The sequence below is a fragment of the Hemicordylus capensis genome, chromosome 5, assembly GCF_027244095.1.
Source record: "Hemicordylus capensis ecotype Gifberg chromosome 5, rHemCap1.1.pri, whole genome shotgun sequence".
NCBI lineage: Eukaryota > Metazoa > Chordata > Lepidosauria > Squamata > Cordylidae > Hemicordylus > Hemicordylus capensis.
The window spans coordinates 228,610,406-228,623,542 of NC_069661.1; the positions used below are offsets into that span (position 1 = coordinate 228,610,406).

Consider the following 13,137-nt stretch of genomic DNA (forward strand, 5'->3'; position numbering starts at 1 on the left):
AGACTTGTACTCCATCTGTTAACTGCTGTTTTCCTAACTCTTTTCACTGTTCCATCCCTAAATAGTCATAAGAAAAATACTGTTTTGATTTCTATATGTTTGTACATATACAGGTTTATATCTCTATTTTTGTGTAGAGCTGAGTAGTTGGCGGGCCCAACACGAACATTTGTGTTGTGAATATTGTGGGGGGATTTTGCGGGGGGGAAGAGGGTTGATTTTGCATGTCGGAGATGCTGATGTTTTGTGAAGAATACTGCTCTGGCAGTGCATGTACCATAAAGGCAGGGGGCAAGGAGAGACAATAAAAACGACACACTGCCCATTAAAGCTCCCCCCCCCCGCTGCTTCTTTTTTCAAATAAAATCATTTGGTTTTTTTAAATAAGAATAATTAAAGTCATGGTTTCTTACAAACTTAAACACATTCTTGTTACCAAATGATGTTCCTTTCCCAGTTAATTGTAGTTATTGATTAGCATAGGGTCATACAGGGGTTCTCAACCTTGAGTCCCCAGATTTTGTTGGACTACAACTCCCATCATCCTCCAGGCACAATGGCCTTTTAGGAAGCTGGCCTACAGGTGAAACTCGGAAAATTAGAATATTGAGCAAAAGTCCATTAATTTCAGTAATGCAAATTAAAAGGTGAAACTGATATATGAGACAGACGCATTACATGCATACGAGATAAGTCAAGCCTTAATTTGTTATAATTGTGATGATCATGGCGTACAGCTCATGAAAACCCCAAATCCACAATCTCAGAAAATTAGAATATTACATGGAACCAAGAAGACAAGGATTGAAGAATAGAACAATATCGGACCTCTGAAAAGTATAAGTATGCATATGTATTCAGTACTTGGTTTGGGCCCCTTTTGCAGCAATTACTGCCTCAATGCGGCGTGGCATGGATGCTATCAGCCTGTGGCACTGAGGAGGTATTATGGAAGACCAGGATGCTTCATTAGCGGCCTTCAGCAATTCTGCATTGTTTGGTCTCATGTCTCTCATCCTTCTCTTGGCAATGCCCCATAGATTCTCTATGGGGTCAGGTCAGGCGAGTTTGCTGGCCAGTCAAGCACAGTACACTGTATACTTTTCAGAGGTCCGATATTGTTCTATTCTTCAATCCTTGTCTTCTTGGTTCCATGTAATATTCTAATTTTCTGGGATTGTGGATTTGGGGTTTTCATGAGCTGTACGCCATGATCATCACAATTATAACAAATTAAGGCTTGACTTATCTCGCTTTGCATGTAATGCGTCTGTCTCATATATCAGTTTCACCTTTTAATTTGCATTACTGAAATTAATGGACTTTTGCACGATATTCTAATTTTCCGAGTTTCACCTGTATACCAAGACCATTGGTCCATCTATTTATTTTATTTATTTTACATTTTATATTCCGCTCTTCTTCCAAGGAGCCCAGAGCGGTGTACTCCATACTTAGGTTTCTCCTCACAACAACCCTGTGAAGTAGGTTAGGCTGAGAGAGAAGTGACTGGCTCAGAGTCACCCAGCAATTATCATGGCTGAATGGGGGATTTGAACTCGGGTCTCCCCGGTCCTAGTCCAGCACTCTAACCACTACACCACACTGGCTCTCTAGTGTTGTCAGTCTTGCCTGTACTGACTGGCAGCAGCTCTCCAAGCTTTCAGACAGAAATCTTCCCCAGCCATGCCTGGAGTTACCAGGGATTGAACCCGAGAGCTTTTACATGCAAAGCAGATGCTTGGCTATTAAGCTACAGACAGTCCCTTCCCTAAGGCAGTAGTATTCACTGTGTGACTTGGGACCACCAGCATGCAGCAACAAGAGCTTTTATTGCGGGCCCACAGCCAGATACACATCCCCGCAGTCACCTCATTACCAAGTATAGCAAACATGCATTGTCTTCTTTGCTAAGCAGGGTCAGCCTTGGTTTGAATTTGGATGGGTGACTACACGTGAGCACTGTGTACTGTAAGATAGTCTCCTTAGGGCCATAGCTCAGCAGTAGAGTACCTGCTTGCACACAAAAGGCCCAAGGTTCAATCCCTGGCATTTCCAGGTAAGACTGGGAAAGACTCCTGCCTGAAACCTTGGAGAGATGCTGCCAGTCAGTGTAGTAGACAATACTGAGCTAGATGGACCAATGGTCCAGCTCGGGATGAGGCAGCTTCCTATGTTCTGTGAATTAAGCTGCCCTTTGCTTGTGTGATCATTGGGGTGAAAGTGTCTGAGAGTGGGGTGGAGAGCCGATCTTGTAGCAAACACGAATTGCCCCCTTTGCTCAGCAGGGTTCACTTTGCTTTGCATTTGGATGGGTGGTTATACGTGAGCACTGTCTCCTGTAAGAGATTCCCCTTAGGGAATAGCCCAGTAATCGAGTACTTGCCTTGCATGCAGAAGGTCCCAGATTCAGTCCCTGGCAGCATCTCCAGATAGAGCTGAGAAAGATTCCTGCCCGAAACCTTGGAGAGCTGGCTGCTGCCAGTCAGTGCAGACAAGAATGAGTTAGTTTCCCATGTTCCTAATGACCTGTCTGGGAATGGAAAGAATTCTTTTCTGGGAGTATGGTTTAAAAGGAGGAGGAAGAAAAGTTGGTACCTCCTGTAAGGGATAGGTTAGTGAAGCAGTTTATGACTTCCAGGCATAGTGAGATGAAAGAGAGTAATGATTACAACATGGAGAGGTTGATGGGGTGTGTGCATACCTGCCCCCTGCCCCTGGGGTTGTGAATTACAACTCCCATAATCCCCAGACACAATAAACTCTGTCTGGGGATTATGGGAATTGTAGTTCAACAACAACTGGAGGGCCAAGTTTGCCCACCTCTGCTGTGAACAGATTGTTACGCCAAATGTCCAATACTTGCATTTAGCGATGGTGCTGTTTTGTACACGCAGCAGCCCATTTAAACACTTCCCACATCCTTCGCGGCTCTTTTGAAGCTTCCTATAGAACGTTGCTGCTCTTGGAAAACAGAACATCCCATGAAAAGACCAGCAGTTGGATGGCACTTGCTTATCGCAGCTGCGCTCAAGAAGAATGAAGACACAATTTAGTTGTTGTGCAAGCCTTTGGTCTTCTATTTGCTACACAGCCCACACAGAGAAGCAAAACACCGTAACCTCCTGCAGCGTGAGCCATAGCAGGAACCAGCAAGTTTTTATTAGTTTACAGTGTGCCTGGCTTGGATTCATTAAAGAATATACAAGAGGTAAAGTAGTGGGCTTGGAGGCAAAGCCCTGACCCCGCAAAATGGTGTGGTGTGTGTCATCAGGTAAATGCTGACGAGCTCAGGAACGGAGGGTTCTTCATCCCAGTTGCAGAGCGGATAAATGGGCCTTTAACTACAGGTGGTAAATTCACAAACAAATCAAAGAGTGATGAGACTGTAAATACAAGCAGCGATAAGGAGCCCAGAATCTGGAGAGCTTTACAAAACACAGAGCTGGCTATAAACAACAAAGCTTGTCAATGCTTCTTCTGAAGGCTTTTTAATAACACACCCTGCATAAATGTCTCTTTGTACACTTCAGCAGCAGAGCGGGGTACACGCATTTCTTATTCCACTTGTTTCGTCTTGCGTGGCCTCGGTAGGCAGAGGCATCTGACTGTCTGCCAGATCTTATGCTCCCACATACTTGGCTTCATTAGGCCTGAGTTTTATGAGTTTGTCGATGCAAAGGAGGATCAGGGTGATAAACCAGAGGCTCCAGCCAACAGCTGCGGCGATCCAGCCATAGTCGTCTACTCCAAATTGACAGCATGTGGCTGCTTCTGAGCAGTAGTCTACATCTGAAGGCAGAGAGAGGCAATATTTGTCGTTGACATTGTACTGAAAGACTTTTCCATTTTTCAAAACAAGTCACTCCCTCCCCTCTTCCTCCCGATGCATACGTGAGATTTGAAGACTATCTAATCTGGCAGTAGCAACATCTCTCGCTCGTGCGCATGCTAAGGCAATGTGTGGCACACTGGAGATGGCTGGAACACAGAGCTGCATGGGTGTCGAGCCCAGTCAGAGGCGGTGGCGGCGGCAATGCTGCCGCCGCTGCTTTGGGCGGGGATGATGCTGGAGTTCCAACTGGGAGCAGCTCCAGGCCTGCGAGGAGGGAGAGGAAGGAGCAGGAGAAGGAGCAGGAGCAGAGGAATCTGGGGCTCAGGTGAGGGTGGGTAGGTCTCTAGGGTGAGAAGGTTGTGGTGGCGGCGGGGGCGAGGAGAGCAATACAGTACGAGTGTGCAGATGCTCTGCGCTGGTCAAGCTAGTTATGTTTATTTGCATTTGCAGTGGATCTGTTGAACCCCGAATGTGTGCCAATATGCAGCTGGCCCAAGATTACTGCACCCCCTGCCACACATTGTGCTTCTATAACTAGAAGCAGCAAGACATTCCAGATCTACTGCCAGCCTGGGCCTTTGCTGGGCCTAAAAATGCCACCACACATTATAATGAGATCACCGTGGCATGTAACACATTGCAGCACTTTGTGGTGCTCCATGACATCATTATAACACACCACAGTGCTGTGAGGTCTAATAAAGGAGAGGAGAGCTGGTCTTGTTGTAGCCAGCATGACTTGTCCCCTTAGCTAAGTAGGGTCTGCCCTGGTTACATGTCAATGGGAGACTAAATGTGTGACCAGTGTAAGATATTCCCCTCAGGGGATGGAGCTGCCACTCTGGGAAGAGCAGAAGGTTCCAAGTTCCCTCCCTGGCAGCATCTCCAAAAAGGGCTGAGAGAAATTCCTGCCTGCAACCTTGCAGAAGCCTCTGCCAGTCTGTGAAGACAATACTGAGCTAGATGGACCAATGGTCTGACTCAGCATGTGGCAGCTTCCTATGTTCCTATGCAAAGGCCCAAGCTGGCGGTGCTGGATGAAGCAGAGATGGTGGATAGGTGAGAGGGTACACAGGAGGCAGCAACTGTGGGGGCTGTGGGCAGCTGAGTGAGTGGGTAGCGGGGCTGGAGGTGAAGGTGGCCATGTGGCAGGCGACCAGTGGGCACAGCAGTGCCTCCCCATAGTAACTGACTAGGTATGCCTAATGGGTGGGCCGACCTTAACCATGAGACCATTTCTAACCTATCACAGCCTTCTCAGAGGATGAGTAATGACCCGATTGCTGTATACATTAAATAATATCCACTTACGAAAACATGGGAATGGTGTTGTATTCTTGGGAGACAGTGCTTCAGTGTCTAGAAAACAAGATTACAGGAGAAAAGAATATTTTAAAAGAAGAAACTCAATATTAGACTTGTATTTGTTTGTGAGGAGAGCTAAGGGTGTTCCATCCTTCTATATGCTAGCGAGACTTCTCTGTTTATATGCTCATTATATTTTGTTCCTGAGCAAATATCAGATCAAAAGGGCTCTCTGCTATTACACATTTAAGGTCTTACTTCCACCACTAGCATAAACACATAGTAAGGCTATTCATTGGTAATATTTATCAGTCACCCCAAAACCTTCAACTTAAGGTAAAAGTAAATATGTGTTCAGTTTTCACTCATGCTCTAAAAAGTGAGGAAATTGCAAGTTAAGGTGCCCACCTTAACTTCTGCGCCATGTAAACAGTAAAGATGTTTACGGTCTCACAGAGTATGCTCTTTTAGCAGTGAGGCTCCATGGCGCTTTCTGGACTAGACCCTACAATGGGGTCAGGACATATCTCGGAAGTGTGCTTCCACACTTCCTGCGTCGTGACACCGCAGTCCCTACACGGACAGCAAGGTGCCTTTCATATTTCCAATGCCTTGTTGCAAATTTAATCGCTGAGATATAGAGCAAGGACGTTGTACTTCTGGCGTGGAAAAGTTGCTGTTTTTTCGGGTTGTTAGTTGCTGCGAGACAGCTCCCCCTGCTGTTTGTGTTCTGAATGCAACTTGCCGAACAGATACATTTTGCTGCTGTTTCAGCCGCTCGTCTGGAAAGCACCCATGCACCCATCTGGCATTTTTAAACTTGAAATGTTTGCGGTCTTTTAGTCTGTCGTGTGTCTTTTCTATTGTTGTTGATTGTGAGTTGCTGGTTTTAAATGTTTAATTCAGTTGCTCACCGACATAATACGCAAGCCTAAGAGCGACAAAAGGCATTGGAGTGCTACTTCCATGGGCATGGAAGCAGCAGTGCCTCTGTAGTCAACCAGCAGCCGTGGAAGGAGTTATCCCATGGTTTCCCCCATTCATCACAATGGGGTAAACCACAGAAATGCTGCTTGTGCAACCGCCGGTCAACAACTGTGATGCTGCTACTTCCATATCCACAACAGTGGCGCCCGGATGCTTTATTTCATTGGTAAGCTGGCACATCATGTCAGTCATTGCATTTTATTGTGAAGGGTAATGTTTAACTACCTTAAAAAAAAAAGTCAGTTGCTTTGAGTTCCAACCTTTGGAGGAAAGGCGGTATGAAAATCTAGTAAATAAATAAAATATGCAGGATATTCATCCCTTCAAGCAAACATACACACATCCAATGAAGCCATTCACTGCTCCACCTCACTAAAAAGCAGCTGTGTGCATTTGGAATTGACTTTCTTAAACATATAACATTATATACTGTATGGTGGGGAGCATTAACATATCCAAAATGTATTAAGACTGTGAGAGTGATGTGCTGGTTAGAGTGTTAGACTAAGCGGGGAGACCCGAGTTCAAGTCCCTGTTCAGCCATGAAACTCACTAGGTGACTCTGGGCCGGTCACTTATCTCTCAGCCTAACCTGCCTCACAGGGTAGTTGTGAGGATGAACACAACAATGTATGCTGCTCTGGGTCCCTTGGAGGAAGAGCAGGATATAAATGCAGCAGTAAAGACCAAGCAGTTCTTTAAAAAATAAATAAACCACAGTCAAGTCAGAATGAAACCAAGTGGCAGCAGCCTGCAAAATATTTCTCATGGGCACACACATGAACTTCAGTAAGATAAAGGTAAAGTTGTACCATTGAGTCGGTGTTGACTCCTGGCGACTACATTGCCCTGTGGTTGTCTTTGGTAGACTACAGGAGGGGTTTACCATTGCCTCCACCCGTGCAGTATGAGATGAGGCCTTTCAGCATCTTCCTATATCGCTGCTGCCTGATATAGTAGCCGTGGTGATTCGCACTGGCAACCTTCTGCTGGTTAGTCAAGAACTTCCCCGCTGTGCCACTTAAGGTGACTCAGTAAGGAGGGGAGGCATTTAAAGATGGCAGTCCCTCGCCTGCATTTCATACCTCATCAGATTATTCTGCAGGACCACATATTTCGCTGTGCGACCCTCAGGGTCATATTTTTCAGGTGGTGCAGGGCTCTTCCAAGGAAAGGAGGGATCATTCAGCACCACATACAAGTGCCTTGCAAAAAATATCCAGTGGTTGCATATAAGGTAGCCAACCCTTCAGAATTGGCATCAGTCTCCAGGTGACTATTTATTGAAAGCAACCCTGGAGATTTCAGTGGCTTGAGAGCTGCTCTTGCTCTTGTGGTAGCAAGCATGAGTTGTCCCCTTTGCTAAGCAGGGTCTGCCCTGGTTTGCATTTGAATGGGAGACATGGGTGAGCAGTGTAAGATCTTCCGCTCGGGAAGGAGTCTCTCAGGGAAGAGCATCAGAAGGGTCCAAGCTACCTCCTTGGCATCTCCAAGACAGGGCTCAGAGAGACTCCTGCCTGCAACCTTGGAGAAGCTGCTGCCAGTCTGTGTAGACAATACACAGGACCAATGGTGTGACTCAGTATAACACAGCTTCGAATGTTCCTATGTTATTGTGGGGTGGGGGTGGCGGGGAGGCAGGGAAGCAGAAACAACAATTTGACTAATTGCTTCAGTTAAAGTTGGCAATTGTTATATATATATATATATATATATATATATATATATATATATACACACACACACACATACACACGCACACATACAGAGAGAGAGAGAGAGAGAGAGAGACAGACATATATAACAAAATTTAATTTCTTCATTTACATAGGAAATGTAATTTCCAGGCATTTCTCAGTGCAAGCACACTTGTGTCCTGAGTCTCTATCCTGCTCCCCACTCTCCAGTGTCTTTGTTTCCCAGCACTGCTCACACACCCTGTGCTGATGTCCTAACTAAAAGGTCGTTGGGAAGTAGCAGAGAAAAAAGTCATCACCTGCTGAAGCAGAGTTCTGGCAAGCAGAGGACAGGAAGAGAAGAACGACAGCAATGCAAGTCCGTGGCTGCATCCTGGAATGCTGGTGGGTCCCAGCTCTGTATCAATGCGCTGATTTGTCCTGATGGCAGCCAAAAAGGTGAGTGCAGCAATTCGATGCAAAGCCAAATGTTGTGTCCAGACCAGCAGGTGGAGGAAAGAAACACTTCCCTGCTGTGCTCAGACACCTTGAATTCACCTCTCACATATTGCCAGAAGAGCTTAAACCAAACAAAAGGGGCCGGGGGGAGGGGCATGTGCCAATGGTTGCTTCTATGAAAATTAATAGCAAGCAGAACAAAATCACACCCATTTCTGAAAACTTCCCAGCAGTTATGCCTCCACCATGTCATTAGGACATCACTTATCTGAACAATTTACTGGTAACTTGTTAAGGTAGTTTGGATAATACCGTATTTATCTGAATCAAAGACTAGGTTTTTTTCAAAGTTCTTTGATGTTAGAAATTGGGGGCCGTCTTAAATTCATAGTCCTCTTCCTTTTGGATAAATACAGATATAACCTGTATTTAACCTCTATTTCTCAAGGGGGGTCATCTTAAATCCAGAATTGTCTTCTATTTGGGTAAATGAAAGATTAAAGATGTTAAGATTAAAGGTAAAGGTAAAGTGTGCCGTCAAGTCGATTTTGACTCCTGGCGCCCACAGAGCCCTGTGGTTTTCTTTTGGTAGAATACAGGAGGGGTTTACCATTGCCTCCTCCCACGCAGTATGAGATGATGCCTTTCCGCATCGTCCTATATCGCTGCTGCCCAATATCGGTGTTTCCCATAGTCTGGGAAACATACCAGCGGGGCTTCGAACCAGCAACCTTCTGCTTGTTAGTCAAGCTTTTCCCCACTGTGCCACTTAAGGTGGTTCCTGTTAAAATTAAGAAGCTGCTATACCAGCTCTACCCTGAGGACAACAAAGAATTACAAGTGTATTGTGGCTTTTCATTAACAGCTCAGTTCTGTGCATGTTTTCAAGGAAGGTCGTGTTCTGTTCAATGGGACTTACCTTTACGTAACTGTGGATAGGTTTGCAGCCTAAGTTAGGCAATTTACACATACTTTTGTAACTGTGTTCTTTTTCTTTTTGGAGTGAAGCAGGCTGCACTTCTGGTTTGTATTATTTGCCAGAAATAACTTTGCTTCAGCCCTGTTTCAGAAGCCATTCATTGGAGCTTGGTCCTTTCCTTTCTTTCCTTTCCTTCCTTTTTGTTGCTATGAACTGAACTTTGCCAGGATGAAGGAAAAGTGTCATCCTGGACACACAATGTCCAGGAATTTGAGCAGGAAGATTGCTTTAATGAATTTTACCCATTTTTCTGGTGCTTCTCTCCAGGCATTATAGCATTGTAGCTTTATCTATCTAGCTATCAGTCATATTTATATACCACCTTTTCTGGGAACCCTTCAGAATTGGGAGGGTCTCCAGGAATAGCTTTAGTCAGAGTTGGCATTGGCAACCCTAATTCCAGTTTAGCTTTCGTTTTTGCTTGTATGTCTCAACTTGCCAGCCCCAGTTAAGGAAGTTGCCACAACCTTCAGCCAGTTCCCCACGGGCTGTTCTTGTTCTGTCTGCCTTTCTGTGTGTTGATATTCAAAATAGTCGAAGATAGCCCCTCCCCACACACACACTTTTGGTTGTATACTCTACATAGCCATTGTGTTTGCAAAGCAGTCAGGGCTGGTTTCAGGAAGGCCTGGGCAAACCATCTCTCCATGGAGCTCCTCCTAACTGGGTGGGCACCAAGAGAATCGCCCTACCACCACACGAAGATTATGGGCATAGAGGTGGTCTCAGAGATCATCCCTGGGCCCTTAGCAGCTGCCCAACAATGGTAGCCCTTGATGCTGGCCCTGCTAGCAGCCAGCGATTGACTGGATATACTGAAATGAATTAATAGCCACCTCTCCGGGCAGAATCTAAAACCAGCAGCCCACAGGCAGACTAACAAAGCATCAGTGCTACATGAGAAGTACCAGAGAAGCTGCACCTCAGACAGGGGGCCCTCTGCCCCCCTCCCCCCACAGTGGGCACTTGGCCCCAGTTCTCACGGTACACTCTCCAACTGCAGTGAGAACAGATGGCCCTTTTAAGGCAGGCCTCGCTGGTGTTGGGCAGGCCTCCTGCTGCCTCCGCTGCCCACTTCCTGCCTCCTCTCCACCGCTTGCCTTCATCACTACTTGCCATCGCTAGGATGGCTGATGAGCTGGTGATGTCATCAGCCATGCTGTCATCCCAGCAAAGGCAGGAGGCAGCATCAAAGGAAGGAGGCAGGGGGAGGCAGGTGGTTGGGGGGGGCACCAAAGGTAGACAGAGGGATAGCTTCACATGGGCCCTCCATACCTCCAAGACCACCTGGTTCGATATGTCCCTCGCCGGGTCCTGAGATCAGCCACAAGTAATGCCTTGGTGAACCCAGGCCCTAGGGATATTAAATTGCAGCCAACGAGAGCCAGAGCCTTCTCAGTGGTGGCCCTGACTTTATGGAACGGTCTCCCGGATAATATCAGAGCTCTCCATGGTCTGTAAGGCATGTAAGACTGAAATGTTCCGCCGGGTGTTCTGTCTCTGAGATAGCCGGTCGTAGAGTGCTCTTGTAATCCATGGTTATTATGTCATGTGGAATGAGTATTGTATGGGGTTGTGGTTTATGAGGCTATGTAAGATATATTTTCATGAAATTGTGTTGCTGTGTATATTATTGCTTGTAAGCAGCCCTGAGTCCTATGGGAGTTGGGCGACATATAAATAATCTAAACAAACAAACAAACAAACAAACAAACAAACAAATATATTTTGACCCAGGGCTCCCTCCAACCTTGCTGCACCCCTGACTACAGACAGCTCAACTTCACTACTCTTGCAGGGTGTGTGTGTGTGTGTGTGTGTGTGTGTGTGTGTGTGTGTGTGTGTGTGAATTTTGACAGTCTCTCCTGGAAGCACTCTATGCAATCCGAATATATGTCCGTTAGGGTCACATAGCCCTCAGGGACATATTTTCAGGTGGCAAAGAATGCTTCTGGGTGAAAGGGAGACCGTCAAAATCCACACACAAACCCCGCAGGCGCACCAGGGCTGCGGTCAACAGAAGCACTAGCATTTCTCCTGTGTGGCTCCCGCACTTCATTGGTCTGCATGTCAGCCAGCTTGTCTTGGGTTTCCCCCACCTCTAAAATCCTGTGCTTTCCTCTGCTTAGATTATTTTTAACTGTGTCTGCTTAACTATACCCTAAATTGAATAAAAAATGCTCGAGCGGAAAGGAAAATTCATCTTGCTGCCTTTGCCTGGAAAAGCTCCTTCATTCAGAGGAAGGAAGTCTTTGAATGCAACGCAGAGAATCAGGGGTGCAGATAACCCCCTCCTAAGAATTTCAGGAGTCAGACCAGTGGTCCATCCAACTCATATGCACTGACTGGCAGCAGCTCTCCAAGATTTCAGGCAGGAGTCTACCTGGAGATGCCAGGGAGGGAGCTTGGGACCTTCTGCACACAAGCGGATGCTCTATCACTAAGCTTACAGCCCCATCCCCAAAAATATCCCACCACGCTCACATGTAGTCACCCATCCAAATACAAACTAAGGCAGACCCTGCTTAGCAACAGGGACAATTCGTGCTCACTGTCACAAGACCACCAAAAGCTGCTACAAGAGGGCATGGCTGAGGTTGTTATGAACAGCAACACACCACACTGCTGACAAAACACTGCTGGTTCTTGTCAGGCATATCTGACCTGAAGAAAATGGGCCAGACAGGATGGTTCCTGAACCTTTCCATCCGGTGACAGAGGGGAAAAGGCCCCTTTGGTCTAGTTAGGGCCAGTTCAGCTTCTCGAAGGACACAGTCCCAGCTAACCCTCTCATTTGCTGCTCTGTTAAGCTGGAAGCAGCTTCACCCTTTCTTTTAGATTGTGCAGAGCAAAGCAAGCTGAAGTGTGGAGAATTAAGGTGAGTGCTTGGCATGGATAACTACAGCATTCCTCTAGAGGACCCAGAATTTTCCAAGTATTTTCTTTACCTATTGAATACTCCAGAAAAAGGAATATCACTTTAACATATGGATGGATGCTGAATGTGATTTTCTCTTCAATTAATGAGCAAAGGGCCTCCCAGAAAAAATAATATAGGCCTTGATTAAATAGCTAAATATGTATTTTGAAACCAGCAATTAACATTTACCAGTGCTGGGTTTCAAGGCTCTTTAATTGCTGGTGCGCTTGATCTAATTACAACTTTAGTGGGGGGAAGCTGAATAGAAATGAAAGTGAATGATTATTCATTTTCGTAAACTGACACGAATGAGGAATGAGGGATAATGAATGTAACCCAGTGATATGGAACAGGAGACCAGAACTGTACCTTTTTCATTGGAATGAGCAAAATATAGGAAGATAGCTTGTGGGATGTTTAGGAGAGCCAGTGTGGTGTAATGGTTAGAGTGCTGGACCTGGACCGGGGAGACCCGAGTTCAAATCCCCATCCAGCCATGAGACTTGCTGGGTGACTCTGGGCCAGGCACTTCTCTCTCAGCCTAACCTACTTCACAGGGTTGTTGTGGGGAGAAACTTAAGTATGTCGTACAGCGCTCTGGGGTCCTTGGAGGAAGAGCGGGATATAAATGTTAATAATAATAATTTGTGCTGTAAACTACCCTGAGGCTTTGGTGGATTCTAGGAACATAGGAAGCTGCCTTATACTGGGATTGCACAAGGGTATGTGAGTGTTATTCACACGCATAGCATACTCCACTACAACACACACTTGTGCATTTTCCTTATCTGTGCACACATACTTTGTTGCCCAGAGTCACATTCCAAACATGTAATAGCCTACAGAGAGCAGGGAAATATCTTCAGAACAGGGAACCTGACAGCACTATTGCAGAAGAGTCTGCAATATACTGGTGAAGTCTCTGTGGGAAACAGCAAGGGAGTTTGTGAGACTTTGTGTTTGGCAGAGGGAGGAG

The 13,137-nt window shown here is 46.0% G+C and overlaps 1 protein-coding gene across 1 annotated transcript; it reads right to left on the minus strand.

Moving 5' to 3' along the window:
* Positions 1-3,217: 3,217 nt before the first annotated feature.
* On the minus strand, positions 3,218-8,296 carry TMEM213 (transmembrane protein 213). Its single transcript, XM_053258590.1, has 3 exons — positions 8,124-8,296; positions 5,147-5,194; positions 3,218-3,792 (listed from the first exon to the last, which is right to left on the minus strand). Exons 1-3 carry the CDS (start codon positions 8,194-8,196, stop codon positions 3,623-3,625), a joined length of 291 nt encoding a protein of 96 aa, XP_053114565.1. The 5' UTR covers positions 8,197-8,296; the 3' UTR covers positions 3,218-3,622.
* Between the last annotated feature and the right edge of the window lie 4,841 nt (positions 8,297-13,137).

Coding starts and splice junctions, on each gene's coding strand:
- TMEM213 (XM_053258590.1), bottom strand. CDS start 8,196: ATGCAGCCACGGACTTGCATTGCTGTCGTTCTTCTCTTCCTGTCCTCT. Junction 5,195..8,123: donor CCAGAACTCTGCTTCAGCAG/GTGATGACTTTT, acceptor CTTGTTTTCTAG/ACACTGAAGCACTGTCTCCC. Junction 3,793..5,146: donor AACACCATTCCCATGTTTTC/GTAAGTGGATAT, acceptor CTCTGCCTTCAG/ATGTAGACTACTGCTCAGAA.